The 16,012-nt window shown below is 63.8% G+C and overlaps 2 protein-coding genes across 7 annotated transcripts in view; one reads left to right on the top strand and one right to left on the bottom strand.

The window, feature by feature from the left end:
- GSE1 (Gse1 coiled-coil protein) overlaps window positions 1–16,012 on the bottom strand; it is a 390,912-nt gene that overhangs the window by 47,466 nt on the left and 327,434 nt on the right. The window lies entirely within an intron of this gene.
- LOC123382344 (translation initiation factor IF-2-like) lies at window positions 4,763–11,499 on the top strand. Of its 3 annotated transcripts, none has more exons than XM_045046608.1 (3): window positions 4,763–6,675; window positions 6,872–8,503; window positions 10,419–11,499. In XM_045046608.1, the coding sequence occupies exon 1, from the start codon at window positions 5,116–5,118 to the stop codon at window positions 6,391–6,393; it is 1,278 nt and encodes a 425-aa protein (XP_044902543.1). In that variant the 5' UTR covers window positions 4,763–5,115; the 3' UTR covers window positions 6,394–6,675; window positions 6,872–8,503; window positions 10,419–11,499. The 3 variants fall into 3 exon arrangements, with proteins under 3 accessions (XP_044902543.1, XP_044902542.1, XP_044902541.1); XM_045046607.1 differs by having other exon boundaries at window positions 4,763–7,058; window positions 7,541–8,503; XM_045046606.1 differs by having other exon boundaries at window positions 4,763–8,503.

The raw sequence follows: 16,012 nt of genomic DNA, 5'->3' as shown, positions 1-16,012 counted from the left end.
TGTGCAAAGGGCCGCTCCCCTGTTATCTGTCCCTACACCTCCCAGCGGCGAGCGCCGGCTGGGTTCATAGGAGGCGCTCAATAAATTCTCATTGACAGGGACACTCTGAAACGTCACCTCCCGCCGCCTGTGGCCTCGGCCGGGAGAAGGGCCAGTGTGGGGAAGTGAAGCTGGCAGCTGGGGGGAGGGGGGGCCACGCTGCGCTCCGAGAGAGGCGGGGAATGAACGCGCAGCGGCCAAGCTGAAATGTCACCTGAAACACGGATCCCTGCAGGTTAAAAAACAGCTCTCCCGGCACACCGGAGGGGGGGGCGGGGGACAGGCAGCCAGCTTGTGTTGCCATAACAAAGATAATTAACGTGCTCCCAGCCCGGTGTGGACGTCGAGTAACCCAAGCTGGGAATTCCAAGCCTTCAGACGGGGCCAGGAAAAACCGGCCTTGCTGGCTGACTCCGCAAGCCCCTGCGAGTCCCTGGGGCAAGAAGAGAGGTAGCAGGCAGGTCTTGCCTGCATTCTTCTGGAAAAGTAGGAGCCACCAGCACCCACCCCTCAGGTAGGGACGCAGAGCCCAGAGGCCCCTCCTTCTCCAGAGGAGGAAAGGAGAACAGCACCTGCCCAAGGGTCAAGGGCACTTAGGAACTCCCGGGAGCTGGGGAGGGCTCAAGTTTGGAGGTGCAGGACTCAGGTCTGCCACCGAGTGGCGCTGCGTAGACTTTGCTCTGGTGCCTCCGGTGGGAGATGCGGACAGAGCCCAGGGGCAGGCGCCTTCTGCTTTGAAACCACAAGGCTCTATCGGACCTGAAGCCCCTGAACTTCCCCAAAGACAGGGAAGTCATTGGCGGCCAGAGGGCTGCCCGAGGCGACACTTTTGTGCAGGCCACCGGAGGGTCCAGAGGGGTCCTCTTCTAGCTGTGAGCTCTGGTGCTGGCCTCCAAGCCCCTCTGCTTGCTCACCCCTCAGGGGACCGGTTCTACGCCCCAGTCTGCACAGCAGAATCACCTGGGGAACTCCGAGCATTCTTTAGCCTAGGGCAGGAACCCAGAGGCTGTGGCCTAGCTGGGTTCGGGGACACCCGGCCACTCGGCAAGCTTAGAAAACCAAGCTTGGGGATCTATATAAACCCTTCGCAACTTAGACAAGCCAGGATTCTGAAAGCCGTCCCCAACAGGTCAGGGCCTGCACCAGAGGGCAGCCCTTGCTGCCTTGTTTGGAGTCTGGCCCCGCAGAGAGGACGGGGCCTGGAACGAGGACAGGCCCCACAACCCCTCTCCCCGGCCCTCCTCCGCAGGCGGGGCTGCTCTCTCACCAGCTCCGGACTCAGGCTCCCAAGGGTTCACAGAAAGCCAACTCCCAGGTGTCAAAACCCCGCCTGCTCCAGCTGCCCCCACCTTGCCTTTCTCCCAGTGTTCCTACTCTTGCCTCGACACGAAGTGACAAAGCCGACCCAGCGCGGGCCATCAGCACCCCCTCCCCCCAACACTTCACCCAGGGGTCAGGACCATGCGGACACAGGCTACTGAGATCGGCGCAGGCTTCTGCAGAGCCAGCCCTGCCCGCTTCCGCGTCCACCTGGGCGGGGTGGAGACTCCCGGCACAGCAGGCAGCAGGGATGACACACAGCCGGCCGGGTCGGAGCCTGCGCCCTGGGCCCCCTCACCTGTGGCGTGGCCCGGCTGAGTCAGGCGGCAGCCTGTGCCTCAGGTTCCGCCGTCCCCGCCGGTGGAGACAGCCTGTAAACACAGGGTGAGCAACTTTTACGTGCCCCAAGCTTAAGTAACACTGACCGAGACCCATAAACAGGCTGCTGACCCGGGGTTCCCCACCCCCGCTCCGCTTTCCAGTCTGCGGCGGGGGGGGGGGGGGGGGGGGAGGGCACGGAGTCCCCCGGGGAGAGGGGCCGGCCGGCCAACCAGGCCAAGCACCCCACCAGGACCTTCTGGCCCACCATCTCCGCCTCCTGGAAATCGGCTTAGGCCGGGAGGTTCCCACCCAGAGTAGCTGAGCCTTTGTTCCGGGGCCTTCACAAAAGGAGTCCTTTTTTTCATCTGGTGGTCTCGCTTTTTGTTTCCAAACCCCGACCTGTGTGGGCCCCAGATAAGGCACCGCAGGGGTTAACAAGGGTTTAATGTATTTTAGATGCACTCCACTGACAAAGGCTAGTTTACAAAACAACGGCCAAATCGACTCAACTCCCGGCTGGTAGTCACCACCCGGCTGGGGGCCAGCTTGGGGTGGGGTGGGGTGGGGGGGCGCGGCTTCCCCACCCGGCACTCAGCCCTCAAAACTTATAGCCGGCGCTCCCGCAAGGGGTCTCCCGGACCCAGCGAGCTGCATGGGGGAGGTGCCCGAGGCATCTCTCCCCCCAGTCCCGAGAACCCCCCTTCTCCCCACGACCTGCGCTGGGAGCCTCCACTGCACACTTCTCAAGTGGTCCACTGGTTCCCCACCCGGAGCCGCCGCGGAGGGCGAGCCCAACTCCCGCTCCGCCTCCACGAAGGGAATTTAATTAGCCTGCTGGAGAGGCGGGCGGGCGGCCGAGGAGGTGTCTCTGGTGCTGCAATATAATTGAATCGGCTCCACTCGGTCGGGCCACTCGCCGCCCATCAGCGCGGCCGCGGGCCCGGGAGGGCTGGGGGCGGGGAGGCGCATCCAGGCGAAGCAGGAAGGGCTGGGGAGGGAAAAAGGGCAGCTCGAGAGTGGGGGGCGGCGGATGCAACCACCCTCCCACCTCCGAGGCTGGGGCAGCCATCTTCGGCAGGAGGAGGGGCAGGGGCACCGCTCCAACGCGGGGGGGGGGGGGGGGGGGGAGCAGCGGAGCCGGGGGCGGGCCCTTGGGAAGCAGAGTGTGGGGGTCGGAGACCCGGGAGCCTGCAGCTCCGCCCTCCCGGCGGTCTCCCCCGCACCAAGGGGAGGGGGAGGGGAGCAAGACAAAAACCCTAACCGTGAGTCCCTAGTCCGCGAGCTCCGCCCCCCCCTTCCAGCCGCCGCCGGCACCTGCCGTGGGGGTGCACGGCCGCCCCCTCGCTCCCGCCACCGCCGCAAAGTTTTTGCCCCGGCTCCGGAGCGTCGACAGCTCGCCCAGAGCCCCCTAGCTTCCCGTCCCCCTCCCCCGCTGCGTGCACCCTTACACGCCCCTCCCCGGGAGGGGCCACCGAGCCCCGCGCCCCGCGGCGGCCTGTGTCCCCGCCCCGGGCCAGGCCGCCCTGGTTCCGACCCGTGCGGGCGGGGGGCCTTTGGTCGCCTGCCCACCCGCTCGGCTCTGCTCTTATCGCCGCTCGCACTCCGGGGGAAGTTGACCAGGAGCCGTTGGCGGCCAACCCCGCGGAACCCGCGAACTTGGAGGAGCAGACGCGGTGGACTGGGGAGGGGGGTTGCGGAGACCACCGCCCCCCCCCCGCCCCACCGCCCGCCCCCGCCTAGCGCGGCGCGCTCACCTTTCATGCCAGGGCCCCGCAGCTCCGCCTCGGCTGACACATGCTGGAGCCACCGTCGCCCAGTGTTTGTCTAAACTGCTTATCTCACCCCGGGCTGCGCGGCGGCGGTGGCGGCGGCTCGGGCCGCTGGGGAGGTGGAGCTTCCGGGGCCCCGGCCAAGAAACACCTGCTGCTGTCGCCGCCGCCGAGGACACACCCAAGCGCAACGCCGCCCACTCCCGGGCCACTGGCTCGCTCCAGGCTCCCTGACCTCAGCCAGCGGGAGGTGTCGGGTTTCAGCCGCAAACACACACACGCGCGCGCGCGCGCGCGCACGGACGGGCGCCCGGGTACACTCGCGCGGGCACACGCCCCTCCCGGCCTCACCAGCCAGGTGAGTCGAGGACACTAGCAGGTAGGGGAAGTGCCACCCTCAGGCTCCCGGGGGGCCCCTGGCTCGACCGCTCAGGGGTCCCAGATACACTAGTGTCCGAGGCCCGCCACTTAATTGCACAAGTAGGGGGCGGTCAGTTCCAACATGATCGCCACGCCAGCAGAGCCCTAGCAGGTCTCGTGACCACCGCGTCCCCAGTGCCTACAACAGTGTCTGGCACAGAGCAGGCCCAATAGAGAGCGGATACACTCATGGTCTGGAGGCCTTTGGGAGGAGAACTTTCTTGGAGCCGGTGAGCCTGTTGGCGGCGCCGCAGGGTGGGGTGAGGGCAACACAAGATAGGCCGTGCGCTTTATCCTCCCGACCGCCCCTCCAGATTCGTGACCTTACAGCCACAACTTGAAAGGGTTGAATGTGAAAACTTCGGGCCTCTGCGCCTTCCCATGCCCAAATTCTAGGAACTGCCCCCTCCCGTTGTTAGAAGTAACTTTTGGGAAGGCCACACGCCGGGCCAAGGGGCAGTTCTTTCAAGAACCCACGTCTCAGAGGCTGGGGAGTCCACGGAGGCGCCGCTCCACCAGCGGGATCATTAAGTAGCTGGGGTTGCGGTCAGAGGCGAGGCCGCCCGCCTCCAGAAACTGGCAAGACCCACTGGGCCTCGGGCCCCAGCGCAGCGCCTCCCCATTCCTGGCACCCCCCCCCCCCCACCTCACCCAGGCACTTGACAGACTGGAATGACTCAGGGAGCGTCCTGAAATTCCTGGGCACCCACAGGCGGCTAGGCGAAGGACTGCGGGCCCCAGCCTTCCTGCCCCCAAGCCCACCCCCGCTCCGCCCCGCCCCCACCGGCGTTGGGCGCAGACCGGGAGCCTGTAGCCCACCCCCGCGCCGCCTGCGTCTCCAGGAAGCGCCGGGTTAATAGGGCACGCCTCGCCCAACGCCCCTGGCCCTGGCGCTTTCCGGCGCCCCGGGGTCTGACCCCGCGCGCGTCCCAAGCTCCCGGCAGTGTTGCGATGCCCCAGGGTCTCTCCCTGTACGTTCCCTTTTGAAAAGTCTCTAATCTACAGCTTTCATACTTCTGAGCCAGGAGGCAAAGCGGGACCCCCAACCCAGCGCCGCGCGGCCGGTTTCAACTTTCGGACCCAGGTGCCAGCCCGCGCTTCAGCCAGCCCCAAACCTGCCCCGGGACATGCCCGCGCCGCGCTTGGCAGGCGCGCACGCTGCCGCCCCGCGGGCCCAGCCTCCCCCGCCTTCCTCCCTCCCTCCCTCCCTCCCTCCCTCTCCCTCCCCGCGCCAGCCCGGATTGCGATGGGAGGGAGCGCTGGGCGCCTGCCACCCCCCATCCATCTGTTCCAGATGACGCTGGCGGGCCTGGAGCATTCGGGGCCCGCGCCAGCGGGGAGCCGAACCCGCCTATGTGCCCGCTGCGGGCCGAGGGGCAGGGCCCCGACGGGCGCCCCCAAGCCACCCGCTCCCCTGCTCCACCTTCGACTTCGCGCCAGCAGGGGCACACGGAGTGGGGGCGCACCCGGGTCGCGCCCCCGCCCCCCGCCTTGCACAAGGCTCCGAGCCGACCACAAACGAAAAGGGAAACGGACCCGCGAGGCCGGGCCGGGGGGCCGTTACTGGCTCCTACCTGCGGGCGCCGGCCGGCCCTCACACCGCGCGGGAGGGGCGCTTCCCCTGCACCACCGGCCTCCTGCGGGCCTCGGCCTCCGCCCGACGCCTTACGCACCGCACCGCACGGTATCTCCGCAGCGCGGCCTCCGGTCATGTATGCCCAGCAGTGGCCGGCAGATTCACCGCGGCCCCGGCGGCCAGAGCGCGGGGGGAGGGGGGGGGAGGGGAAGCGTCCGTCCCCGCCGGGACACACCGGCGGGGGCAGGGGAGGGAGGAGTCAGGAGAGAGCTCGGCGACAAGCCTAGGGCCTCAAAAACAAAATTAAAAACCTCTGGGGCTGCTCCAACGCTTTCCCACCTGAATTTCAGGCTGCGGGGGAGGTGGGGAGGGGAGGGGAATCACATGCAAATGAGCATCTCGCACCTGGCGGGGGAGGCTCCTCCCAGCTGGCCCTTCCAGGCCCTCCAGGCCGGCCTCCAAATACCTCCTGCCGGGACGGACACCCAGCACCCGCTTTTTCCCTTCAACCCTGGGAGGCCCTGTGAGGAGGGCGGCCCAGGTTCTTCCACCTGTTTGAAGAGGCCCACGACAGCGAAGCAAAAAGCGGTGGGGTCGCCACTCAGGTTATCATTTGGCTCATGTTTCGAGTTGGGAGGATCTATCCCGTGTAGACATCTGAGTTCCACTGGATTGCGAGACGGGTGGTCCGGTCCCGTTTCACAGATGAGGAAGCTGAGGCCGAGAGTTGCTCAAGGTCACGCGGGCCCTGGTGCAAGGGGAGCCGCTCACACCTGGGGTCTCCTCCCCAGCCCGGCACCGCCGCGGAGGCAGGGGGGTGGGGGGGGGGCGCTGCAGGGAACCCCAGCGACCACCGGGGGGCAGCAACGAGCCGACGGAGTGCGCGTCGGTTTAGTTGTGCTGGCGGCCGCCAGGCGGGCTGGCAGGGGGGTGGGGGTAGACGGATGACACTCACTGTCAGCGCGCCCAGCTCGAGGAAATTAGTAATCCGGGAGCACGGCCTCCGAGTTTAAGGGTGGAAATTGCTCTCCTGCAGCCCGCGTTCCTCGCTAACGAGGTTTGTAGCTTGACTCCTAATTTCCCGCCACTCGGGGCTCAGGCTGGCGGCCCTCCATTTCCCTCCAAGGCGCGTTCTTTCTCTTTCCTCCTCAGCAGCTCCCACCGCTCTGCCTCCCAGGACCTCCCCTCCCTCCTTCCCATTTGCTGGGAAACAGAAGGCAGAGACAAAAGGTTCGGGGTAAAAGGGCAAGGTGCCAGGACCAGTCCTACGGGGGGGCCAACGTGGGGACAGCTCCCTGAGCTGGGACACCTGCCCCTACCCTGCACCAGGGTTCTGCTTCCTACGTGCCAGGGGCGACAGGATGCGGGTGCATGCTTCCCTGCACCGTCAGCCCCCCGCCAATCTCAACTGTGCCTCCTGGTGCAGGAAGCAGGGTTCCTACCGCCCTCCCCGGGCTCGGAGCCCCTACAAGATGGATCCTTGCAGATCCAGCCCGGCCTCCTGGAGCCTGTGAAGTCTGCATGGCCAAAAAGATGAAAAACCCTCCGTCGAGGACAAGCCCCGGGCACCTCTTAAACCTGCCTACCACCTGAGGCTAGGAACTGAGGAGGAGGTGCGTGATGGAGAGGCACAGAGGGATGGGCTGGAAAGAAAGGCGTGCCTCTAACCACCATGGTGGGCAGTCAGTCAACAAACGCACCAAGTGCCAGCGCCCTCCAGGAAACAAAACTGAAAGTGCCAGGCCAGCCCTCAGCTGCCCTCAGAGACCAGGCGACAAACATCGGTGCCAAACTGCTGTCGGGGAGGGGGGGGGTCGCTTCAGGACAGTGCAGAATGGAGAAGGCAGGAGGTGGTCGGCTACTCAACCCACCACCACCGCAAGGGCACCTACCTGGGCCAGGTGAAGTTCCCAGGAGTGTGGGCACTAGCAGGGACTGCTTCCCACCGGGTCCCAGCACAGGTGCCAGCCCCTGGTCTGTGACGGGCCCTTGGCACCACGGAGGGAATCCCACAGTCCTGGTCCTTGTCATCCTGTGTCCTTGTGGGGCCAGCGGGACGCTCAAGCACTTTAACAGTGCCCTCTGCCCCGATCAGGTGCTCCCAGCACACAAGGACACCATCACTGTCACATGGCCGCAGCCACCTCATTCGGCACCTTTACCGGCAAATAAGCATCAGGGACCCGGACGTCGTCGTCGTGGGTGGGAAGGGGATATGGCTTCTGCCATTTACCAAACACCCAACACGTGCCAAGACAGCTCAGCCTGGGCCTTTTGAGGTGGACCGGGTGACCTCCATTACAAAGCCTGGCTAGGAGACCAGAGGTTAATTAACTTGCCTAGGGTACACAAATTCGATCCAGGCCTGATCCAGACCCGGGCTGTCTGCCTGTACCTGGCAGCCGTTTGTAATAATTACCTGCTGCAGACACCCCTGGGGGGTGGGGGACCCATCACGCACAGCCTGACACCTGGGGACCTGTGCAGCACCTCAGCTTGAGTGGCCCACCCTCCCCAAGGCCACGAGCCCAAGGGTGTCACCTGCGTGGGTGGGGCCCCACCGGGAGCAGCAAAGGTCTGCCCAGGCACCACTTCCAGCCCAGCGACCAGACCCCCACCACTGATCTACAGAAGTTTTTCTCCTTCCAGCCAGCACGGCCCAGAGCACCTCTCCCTCTTCAAAGCTGGACTCAAATCTTATCTCTTTCCAGAAGGCTTTTCCCTTCCCTGCCTCTGGAATTCATCCCTCCGGGCGCTGAGTCCCACGGTGCAGTGGGTCTCAGACAATGTGAAGGGGGGGGGGGGGGTGGGGGGGTCCGTGAGAAACACAGATCCCCAGGCCACTCACTCCACGGAGCAACCCCGTGGGCCAGGCGGGAGCCTCCCTCGGCAGGCCGGGAGAGGGGGAGTCTGGGCCTCGCGGTGATTACTGGAGCCCCCGGGCTCCTTCCCCTCCCCCGCCCGGCGGCCTGGAGGGCAGAAGGACAGCAGCGGCGACACAGCCCCAGCCCCCTGGCACGCCCTGCGCGTTCCGACATCGCGCAGATCTGTTGAACCGGTAAACGGAGAGAGAGGGCGGCGACGGGGCGGGGGTGGAATGGGAGAGAGCGCCCCGCCCTCCCTCTCCAGCCGCGGGTCCTGCGGAAGGCGGGGCCGGCTGGGGGGGCGGGACCGGGGGCCGACCCCGCCCCCACGCCCTCGCGGCCGGCCCCGCGGTAGCCAAGGTCACCTGCAGGGGAGCAGCAAGGGTTAAGGCCTAGCCGGCTCCCTCGGACGAGGTGACGGGAGTTTGCCTCTTAACCCCGGGCTGCCCCAGCACTTCCTGCCCTTCCGCCAGCCTCCAAGCTGCACTCGGCACACAGCTGCACTCCCTTACAATCAGTTAACAGCTGTTTTGCATAGATTTTCAATTCTAATTGCCTCGCTTTGTGAGCGCCGCCGAGCCCCGGTGAATGGGGAAGCCGCCGGGCGGCGGGGAAGCGGGCGGGGAGGGGACACTCGAGAGGGACTAAAAGGAAGCCAGTGGGCGCGGGGCGGGCTGCCTTTATTCCTTCTAAATAAGAAAAGCACACCCCTGCCACGAACGGCCCCCGCCCCTGCTCCCGCCTCGCCCGGCCCGGCCTCTGAAAGGCGCCCCCCCCACCCCCGCCCCAGCCCGTCCACCCCGCTCCCCCCCCCCCCACATACACACACACACACACACAGGGTCCCCTGGGGGCGGCCTCCAGCTCCGGCCCCGCCGCGGGAGCCGTGCCCCCCTCCCCCGGCCCCCGGGCTCTCCGGGACCCAGATATGGGAAGCTAATTGGACAATAAAGTTGAGCTGCGAGCAAACGCGCTCTCTGGAGACAGCTGGCATCTATAAAAGAGAAATATTTGCATTTAAAACCTTTAAACTTTATACGGCGGGGCCAGGCCAACGCGGGCGGAGAGGGGGTGGGAGACGGAAGGGGGCGGCGACTCCCGGGGGCCCGCAGAGGCTTTTCTGCCACTGCTGACCCCCGCCCCCCACCCCCACCCCGCACCCAGTACCTGCAAGATGCCATTGGGGACAAGGATCGCCCGGGTGGCCCTCCCACGGGGTCACGCACAAACCTCCTTAGCTCCACCCCCATCTGGGGGCTCTGCAATTCCCTTTCCAGCTGAGCCTGCCGGGGCCGGGGTCCCCCACCCTCAGGGTGGGCCCCGCCTGAACCGCTGCCCATCCCCCCGCCACCTGGGCTGAGCCTGGGCTCCCCTCCACAACCAGTCTCTCCCCCCTGCCCCCTGGAGGAGGGAGGCAAACGGCCCCCAGGCTGCAGCTTCCGGAAAAAGACAGTTTGCAAGGAGTCCCCCCCCTCCCCGCCTCACAGTGGCCCAGCGCCTCCTGACTCCCAACACCTTTAGGGCACGGCTGGGTGAGGGCACTCGACCCCTTCAGCATTCGGAGCCCTGTGGGGGTGGCGCCGCCTTATCGTCTGGGTGAGGAAGTGGACGCGCAGCAGAGACATCACCCCGCTTTCCAGGGCGCCCCCTCCTCCACGCTGCTGTCTGGGGTAGGGGGGCTGGGTTTCATTTCCATTTTTCATATCTGAGAGAAACCTGGCCACATTTTCCTACTGTCAACATTTGTGATGTAAAGCAGGAGAGAATACGTTCCTGAGTGGTCTTATTTTAGCAGGCTTTTATGAAATCGCAGAGCACTCAGAATCCCCGAATCCCATCTACCTGGTGGGCCTGCGCTGTGGGACAGGCGCGAGCTCCCAGGCTCTGCCTCCCAGGGCAGGCGCGGAACCTTCCGGGCAGGGGGTGGGGGGCACGGCCCACAGTGGTGGCCAGCAAGGCCCATTAAGCAAAATCCTCACCGGCCACTCGCCCCCGTCAGGAGAACACAGTCCCAGCGTCTGGACTCCTGGGCCAGCAGCGTCCTGGCTCGGCATTCAAGGCCCCAGACCAGCTGTCTTTCGGCTTCACCCATCTCCCTCTTCTCCCCAGGGCACCACCCTCTGGAGCCGATTACCTGCTTCCACACCCTCCGAAGATTTTACCACCGCCTCGTCCTAAGCATAAAATCACTGGGCATCTTGGCACCGACCTCATTCGATGGTCGTCCAAAGAGCAAGCTGCCGCCAAGCACATGCTGGCATTCGGAGGGACGTGCGCGTGGGGACAGAGGGTCTGAGGCCAGAGACACTGGCCTAAATAAGCCTGCGCGACCCCCGCCTGGCTGGGCACATGGCCACCTCACCCTAATTTTGCCTGCTGTTGTCGGGCGAGCAACACAACCCTTCCCGCGGCTCTCGTGAGGCCTTCCACGAGAACATAAACCAGAAAGAGCCTCGCACGGTGCCTGGGACACAGTTGCAGCTCAACAGACGCGCACTCCAGTTCGGTTTCACGAGGAAGCGCTTCTCAGATGGGCAGGGAGGCCAGGCAGGCGACTGCACCAGTACAGGGGTGGGGGGGTGGGGGGGGTCGCTGTTGCACATCCTGGCAGGAACATCCCTGCCTTTGCCCATACGCAGGAAGAGGCCTCCAGGAGTCAAATACTCGGGCACTGTCCTCCTGGACGGTCTCCTGCAGGGTCTGCAGAAGAGTCAGAAGGGTGGAGACTGGCCGGCCACCAAAGTCCCTTGGTTTCGTCGTTTTTTAAATGTTGGTGGCGCCTAGTCGGAACTTCCTTCTCAGAGATGCGTCTTTAAAAGTCACCCGACCCACAGGAACGTCCCCCCCCCGCCCCCCCCTGCCCCAGATGAGGGGATAAACAAACATGGCTTAGCCACACAGAAGACGTGGTGTCCTGACACAGGTTCCAAGGCGCGGTGCATGGGAACGCACGTCCGCACAGCCCTGTCCACGAACGGTATTCATTCGTGGCCGGAATCTGGAAGCAACCTGAGTGTCCATCAAATGATACGTGGATTTAAAAAACCCCAGGTCCTGGCCACGCGGCAGAATATTACTCGGTCATAAAAAGGGTGAAATACTGACACGAGGCACAACACGGGGGAGACTTGGGGGCTAGGGGAGGGGTAGGAGCGCGTGCTAAGGACAGGGTTTCCTTCCGGGGAAGCGAGAAAAACGTTTTGCACCAAGACAGAGGTGGTGGTTGTACAATTTCGTGAATGTACTGAATGCCTGAGTGGTTCAGATTAAAATGGTTCATCTGGGGACGGCTGGGTGGCTCGGTTGGTGGAGCATCTGACTTTTGACTGCGGCTCAGGTCGTGATCTCACGGTTCGTGGGATGGAACCCCGAATCGGGCTCCGAGCTGACAGTGCGGAACCTGCTTGGGATTCTCTCTGCCCCTCTCTAGGAAGGAAGGAAGGAAGGAAGGAAGGAAGGAAGGAAGGAAGGAAGGAGGGAGGGAGGGAGGGAAGGTAGGAAGGAAGTAAATGAAAGAAAGAAAGAAAAGAAAGAAAGAAAGAAAGAAAGAAAGAAAGAAAGAAAGAAAGAAAGAAAGAAAGAAAGAAAGAAAGAAAGAAAGAGAAAATCATTAATTTTATGTTACGTGAATCCTACCTCAATTTTATTTATTTTTCATTTTTTATTTTTTTACCGTTTTATTTATTTTTGAGACAGAGAGAGACAGAGCATGAACAGGGGAGGGTGAGAGAGAGAGGGAGACACAGAATCTGAAACAGGCTCCAGGCTCTGAGCTGTCAGCAAAGAGCCCGATGCAGGGCTCGAACTCACGGACCGCGAGATCATGACCTGAGCCCAAGTCGGACGCTTAACCGACTGAGCCACCCAGGCGCCCCTCTACCTCCATTTTAAAATAAGATCTGGGCTGAAGCCCCCTTGCTCGTCCCCCGGGGCAGGGCCGGCAGGGCCGGTTTTCGGAGAGGCCTGAACACGAGCATCCCCTGGAAACTCCCGGTCACACTGCGATTCAAGAGAAGCCAGTGCTGTTCGAGCTTATTTTAAAACCAAGTTTTTTCAAATGTTGGTATCTTGAGAGAAAGAGAGACACAGCACGAATGGGGGAGGGGCAGAGACAGAGGGAGACACAGAATCGGAAGCAGGCTCCGGGCTGTCAGCACAGAGCCCGACGCGGGGCTCGAACCCATGACCCGTGACATCATGACCTGAGTCGGAGTCGGACGCTTAACCGACGGAGCCCCCCAGGCGCCCGTCTCCTGGGCATTTTGCCCCCGCAGGCTCCCACCCCTCACACAGACACATTCAGTGCTGTCCCTGCAGCCCTGACCTCTGAGCCCTCCAAGTGGGGGGGGGGCTCACAGTGCCCCGTCCTGCCCCACAACAGTCCTTCGGCTTCAGGGGGAGGTCCTGACGGGGAAAGGCAGACGCCTGTCGCAGAGCCGGACGCCTGTCACCTGGCCACACCTGGCCGGAAAGCGGCCGGCTGGGACGTGGGCAGGGCCGGGGGTCACTGGTGGCGGGGGAGCCCTCCAAGCCCGGCCCCCTGACCCGAGGCCAGTGTGGCCCCTTAAGGCAGGGCAGCGAGACGGACCCCATAACCCCCGCACCTTCCGCTGCGGAGGCCCGGTTCCTCCTTCTGCGCCCCGACACCCAGTGGACACAGAAATCTGGGTGGTTCCCTCAACAGCTTCTTGGGAAGAAGCCTTCTTTGTAAACATTAATCAGCCGTCTTCTCGTTGGGAAAACCCCCCTACCTTCCTGGTCAGTAGGCCCACTGGCTGGCGTGGTGCTCCTGCCCCTCCTCCCAGTGCCTTCAAGCCTCCCCCTCCGCGCCGCCTGCCGAATCCCTCCTGGCAGCAGCTAAGGCGTGGGGAGTGCTTACCGTGTGACAGGCACGCTGCTCCTGCACAGGAGGCCGAGCAGGGGTGAACCGGGGGCCCTGAGCCTAGACCTTCACCCTCCCCTCCCACGGCCCTGCACCCCCCCCCCGCCCCCTCGGCCCCCTCTCCCCACCTCTCAGGATGTCAGCGCCTGACAAACTCCTGGATTAATTCATCTACTGCCTGTTATTAAAATCCCAAGCTGTCTCCCGGACAATCAAACCCCAGGTGCCCCCTTCCTGCCCGCCAACTGGACGAGCGAGGCCGGAAGAGAGAGAGCACAGGCCCGGCCTCGGCCCCCGCTGCCCACCAGCGGCCTGGGACAATAGGTCAATGCCAGGGCTTGGCCACCCACCCCAGCTCTTGTCGTATTTATGTCCTTATAATTTGGCCTCCCCACTGGAAATAATCAAAGAGGGAGGATTCCGTTGAAAGCGTCATTTCCTCTGTTGGAAGCTGCTGGTGCTTTTCGCCCGGTGTCTGAGGTGCCCAGGTGTCCGCAGGGCCCCCGGGGGAAGGTTGGAGGCACTGGTGCACTGTCCCCTCTCTCCATTTCCACCTGTGTGCCCCAAGACGGGACTTGGCTTTCCCTCCTGCGTGGCCCTTCTGGCCTCCGTCTACCGTGCTCCCATCCCAGAACCCCTGCCTCCCACCAGGGCCTCCAGCCTGGCACCAGAGGCCGTGCCGCCTCCCCTGCCTCACCCCACTCTCAACCTGGGCGTCCCGCTGTGACCCAGCACCCTCCCTGCACCCGTGTCTCTTCCTCCCCACATTTCCCACCCCCACCCCCTGCACAGGCCGTTCTGGAAGTGTCTCACATAGTCTCTTTACACACCCAAGGCCCCCACCACGCCTGCCTGTCCTGGCCATGTCCCCCGATCCTCTCCACACAGGTTAACGCGGACTTAAGAGCATCTCGTACCTTTGCTCGGGCAGCACCCACTGCGGGGTGCACCCTTCCCAGCCCTCCCCAAATCTCCCTAGTTTACAGCTTACCTCTTCCCTCAGGCCCTGGCTTAAATTCCGCCTCCTCCAAGGAGCCTTCCTGGACGTGGCTCTAACCCCCTCTAGTGGAAGTCGACCTTCCCCTACCCGGGGTGACTTCAGCATTCTTTACTGTGGTGGAGAGCCATCAATCCAGCCTCACTTCTTTCTGGGCCTTCACCAGCTCTTAAATAAACGTTTGCCGAATTGATTTAAAGGAAATTAGAAAGCCCCTAGGAGGACACAAACCTTTATCAGCAACGAAGGCTGCGCGCGTCCTTCCTGCCCCGAGAGAAACCCAGCCAAAAACAGAACGTGGGAACCTCCCGGACGGTACACTCGGAACCCTCTCTTGCTAGAACGCCGGGGCCTTTCCAGAGTTGTTAGGATGCAGCTTTTTCCATCAGCCGTTGCAGAGGCCACATCTCGGATGCCACACCGATCCCTCCCCCCCGAGAGGACCCGGAGCGTTCTGCAAAGAGCCGCCAGGGAAACAAACGCTGGATCGTGGGTTGCTTTTTCCAACACTCCCGATGCTCTTACAAGAAATACACAGACAGGCGCGCCCCGAGAGCCTTCCCAGCCACGAGCTGCCATGCCCGCTCCACACCAACCTCTGCAGGCCGGAGTTCAAACCGGCCTCCTTGCAGGATGGACGGCAACAGCCGAGTGGGCCTTCCGCGTCCACCAGGGATGAGAGCTCCCGGCCCCTCCCCTTGGCCCACATACAGGGCTCGTGGCGGCTCCCTCCTGACCCGAGGCCTGCTCCCCGCTGCTCCCCGCACAGACCTGCCCGGCTAGCAATTTGAGCCCGGGGTTAGCGCAGCCCAGCTCAGGAGTTCTATTCCTGGCTCGGCCTGCAAATTGCTTCCTGACCTTGGGAAAGTCCCCACGCCGCCTGACCCCATCTGCGAGCGCGGCCACTGCTGTTCGCTAATAACCCGGGGTGGCGCCTTACAAGCAGGTCCCGCTGGAAGCCGCGCTGTTCGAGGTGACCCCGGTGTCCCCGGCAGGCTGCACGCGGCTGGGCGAGGAACAGTTGGCACAACACCTGGAGGCCGTCCCCAAGTGCAGGGTGCACGAGCAGGGCCCCGGTCTCCGCCTCAGATGCTCCCAGGGGTCCCTGCCTGGCCCTCTGTCCCCGGGGGAGGAGTAAGGGGGTGACCGCCACCCTTCTGCTGCACAGAGGGGCGTCTCAGGGCCCTGGCCACGCCAGGCAAGCTCACCTCTCTCGCAGGTGACATCTGGCCGGGGTCTAAGAGGAAGGGGGGGGGGCAGGGAGGGAGGGGCCATGCAAAGCGTTTCTCCCAGCCCCCTCCACTGCCTGTGTGGTTTCTCTCGGCGACGCGGAACAGCCAGACAGGTGAAATTTAAGCACCTGTTGTCACAGCTGGCCAGGGCAGCGCCTGCACAGGAAGTGGCCCTCAAGGCCCAGCCCACTGCTCCCTTAACCTGTGACCTCCAAGCTCCACCCCCCACCCAGGAAGCAGGCTGCCAGGGGCACCATCCCCCCCTTGCACCTCCCCCACTTTCTGATTTGGGGGGTGGGTCCCGGGTGGAGCCCAGGGACCTACATTTTCAGCAGGTGGCGGGGGGCGGGGGGGGGGGGGGGGGAGCCCTGGGGCTCACCCTTCCAGAACCTCGGCGTCCCAGCTTGCTCTGACATCTGACTTGGGGCGTGATCCTCTTTTAAAAATTAATTTTAACTTATTTTTCCCCGCCTCTCTCCCCCAAAAGAATTCAAAGCAGCATCACCAACCTCTGATACGGAGACGTGTTTGTTATTTTTACGTTTTCTCCACGAAGCTCCCTGGAAACTCAAAGGGGAATTGTATTCAGAGA

Source organism: Felis catus, chromosome E2, assembly GCF_018350175.1.
Source record: "Felis catus isolate Fca126 chromosome E2, F.catus_Fca126_mat1.0, whole genome shotgun sequence".
NCBI classification, from domain to species: Eukaryota; Metazoa; Chordata; class Mammalia; order Carnivora; family Felidae; genus Felis; species Felis catus.
The sequence above is the reverse complement of the archived record's forward strand: the minus strand, read 5'-3'. Positions and strand labels throughout refer to the sequence as shown.

Coding starts and splice junctions, on each gene's coding strand:
- LOC123382344 (XM_045046608.1), top strand. CDS start 5,116: ATGGGAGGGAGCGCTGGGCGCCTGCCACCCCCCATCCATCTGTTCCAG.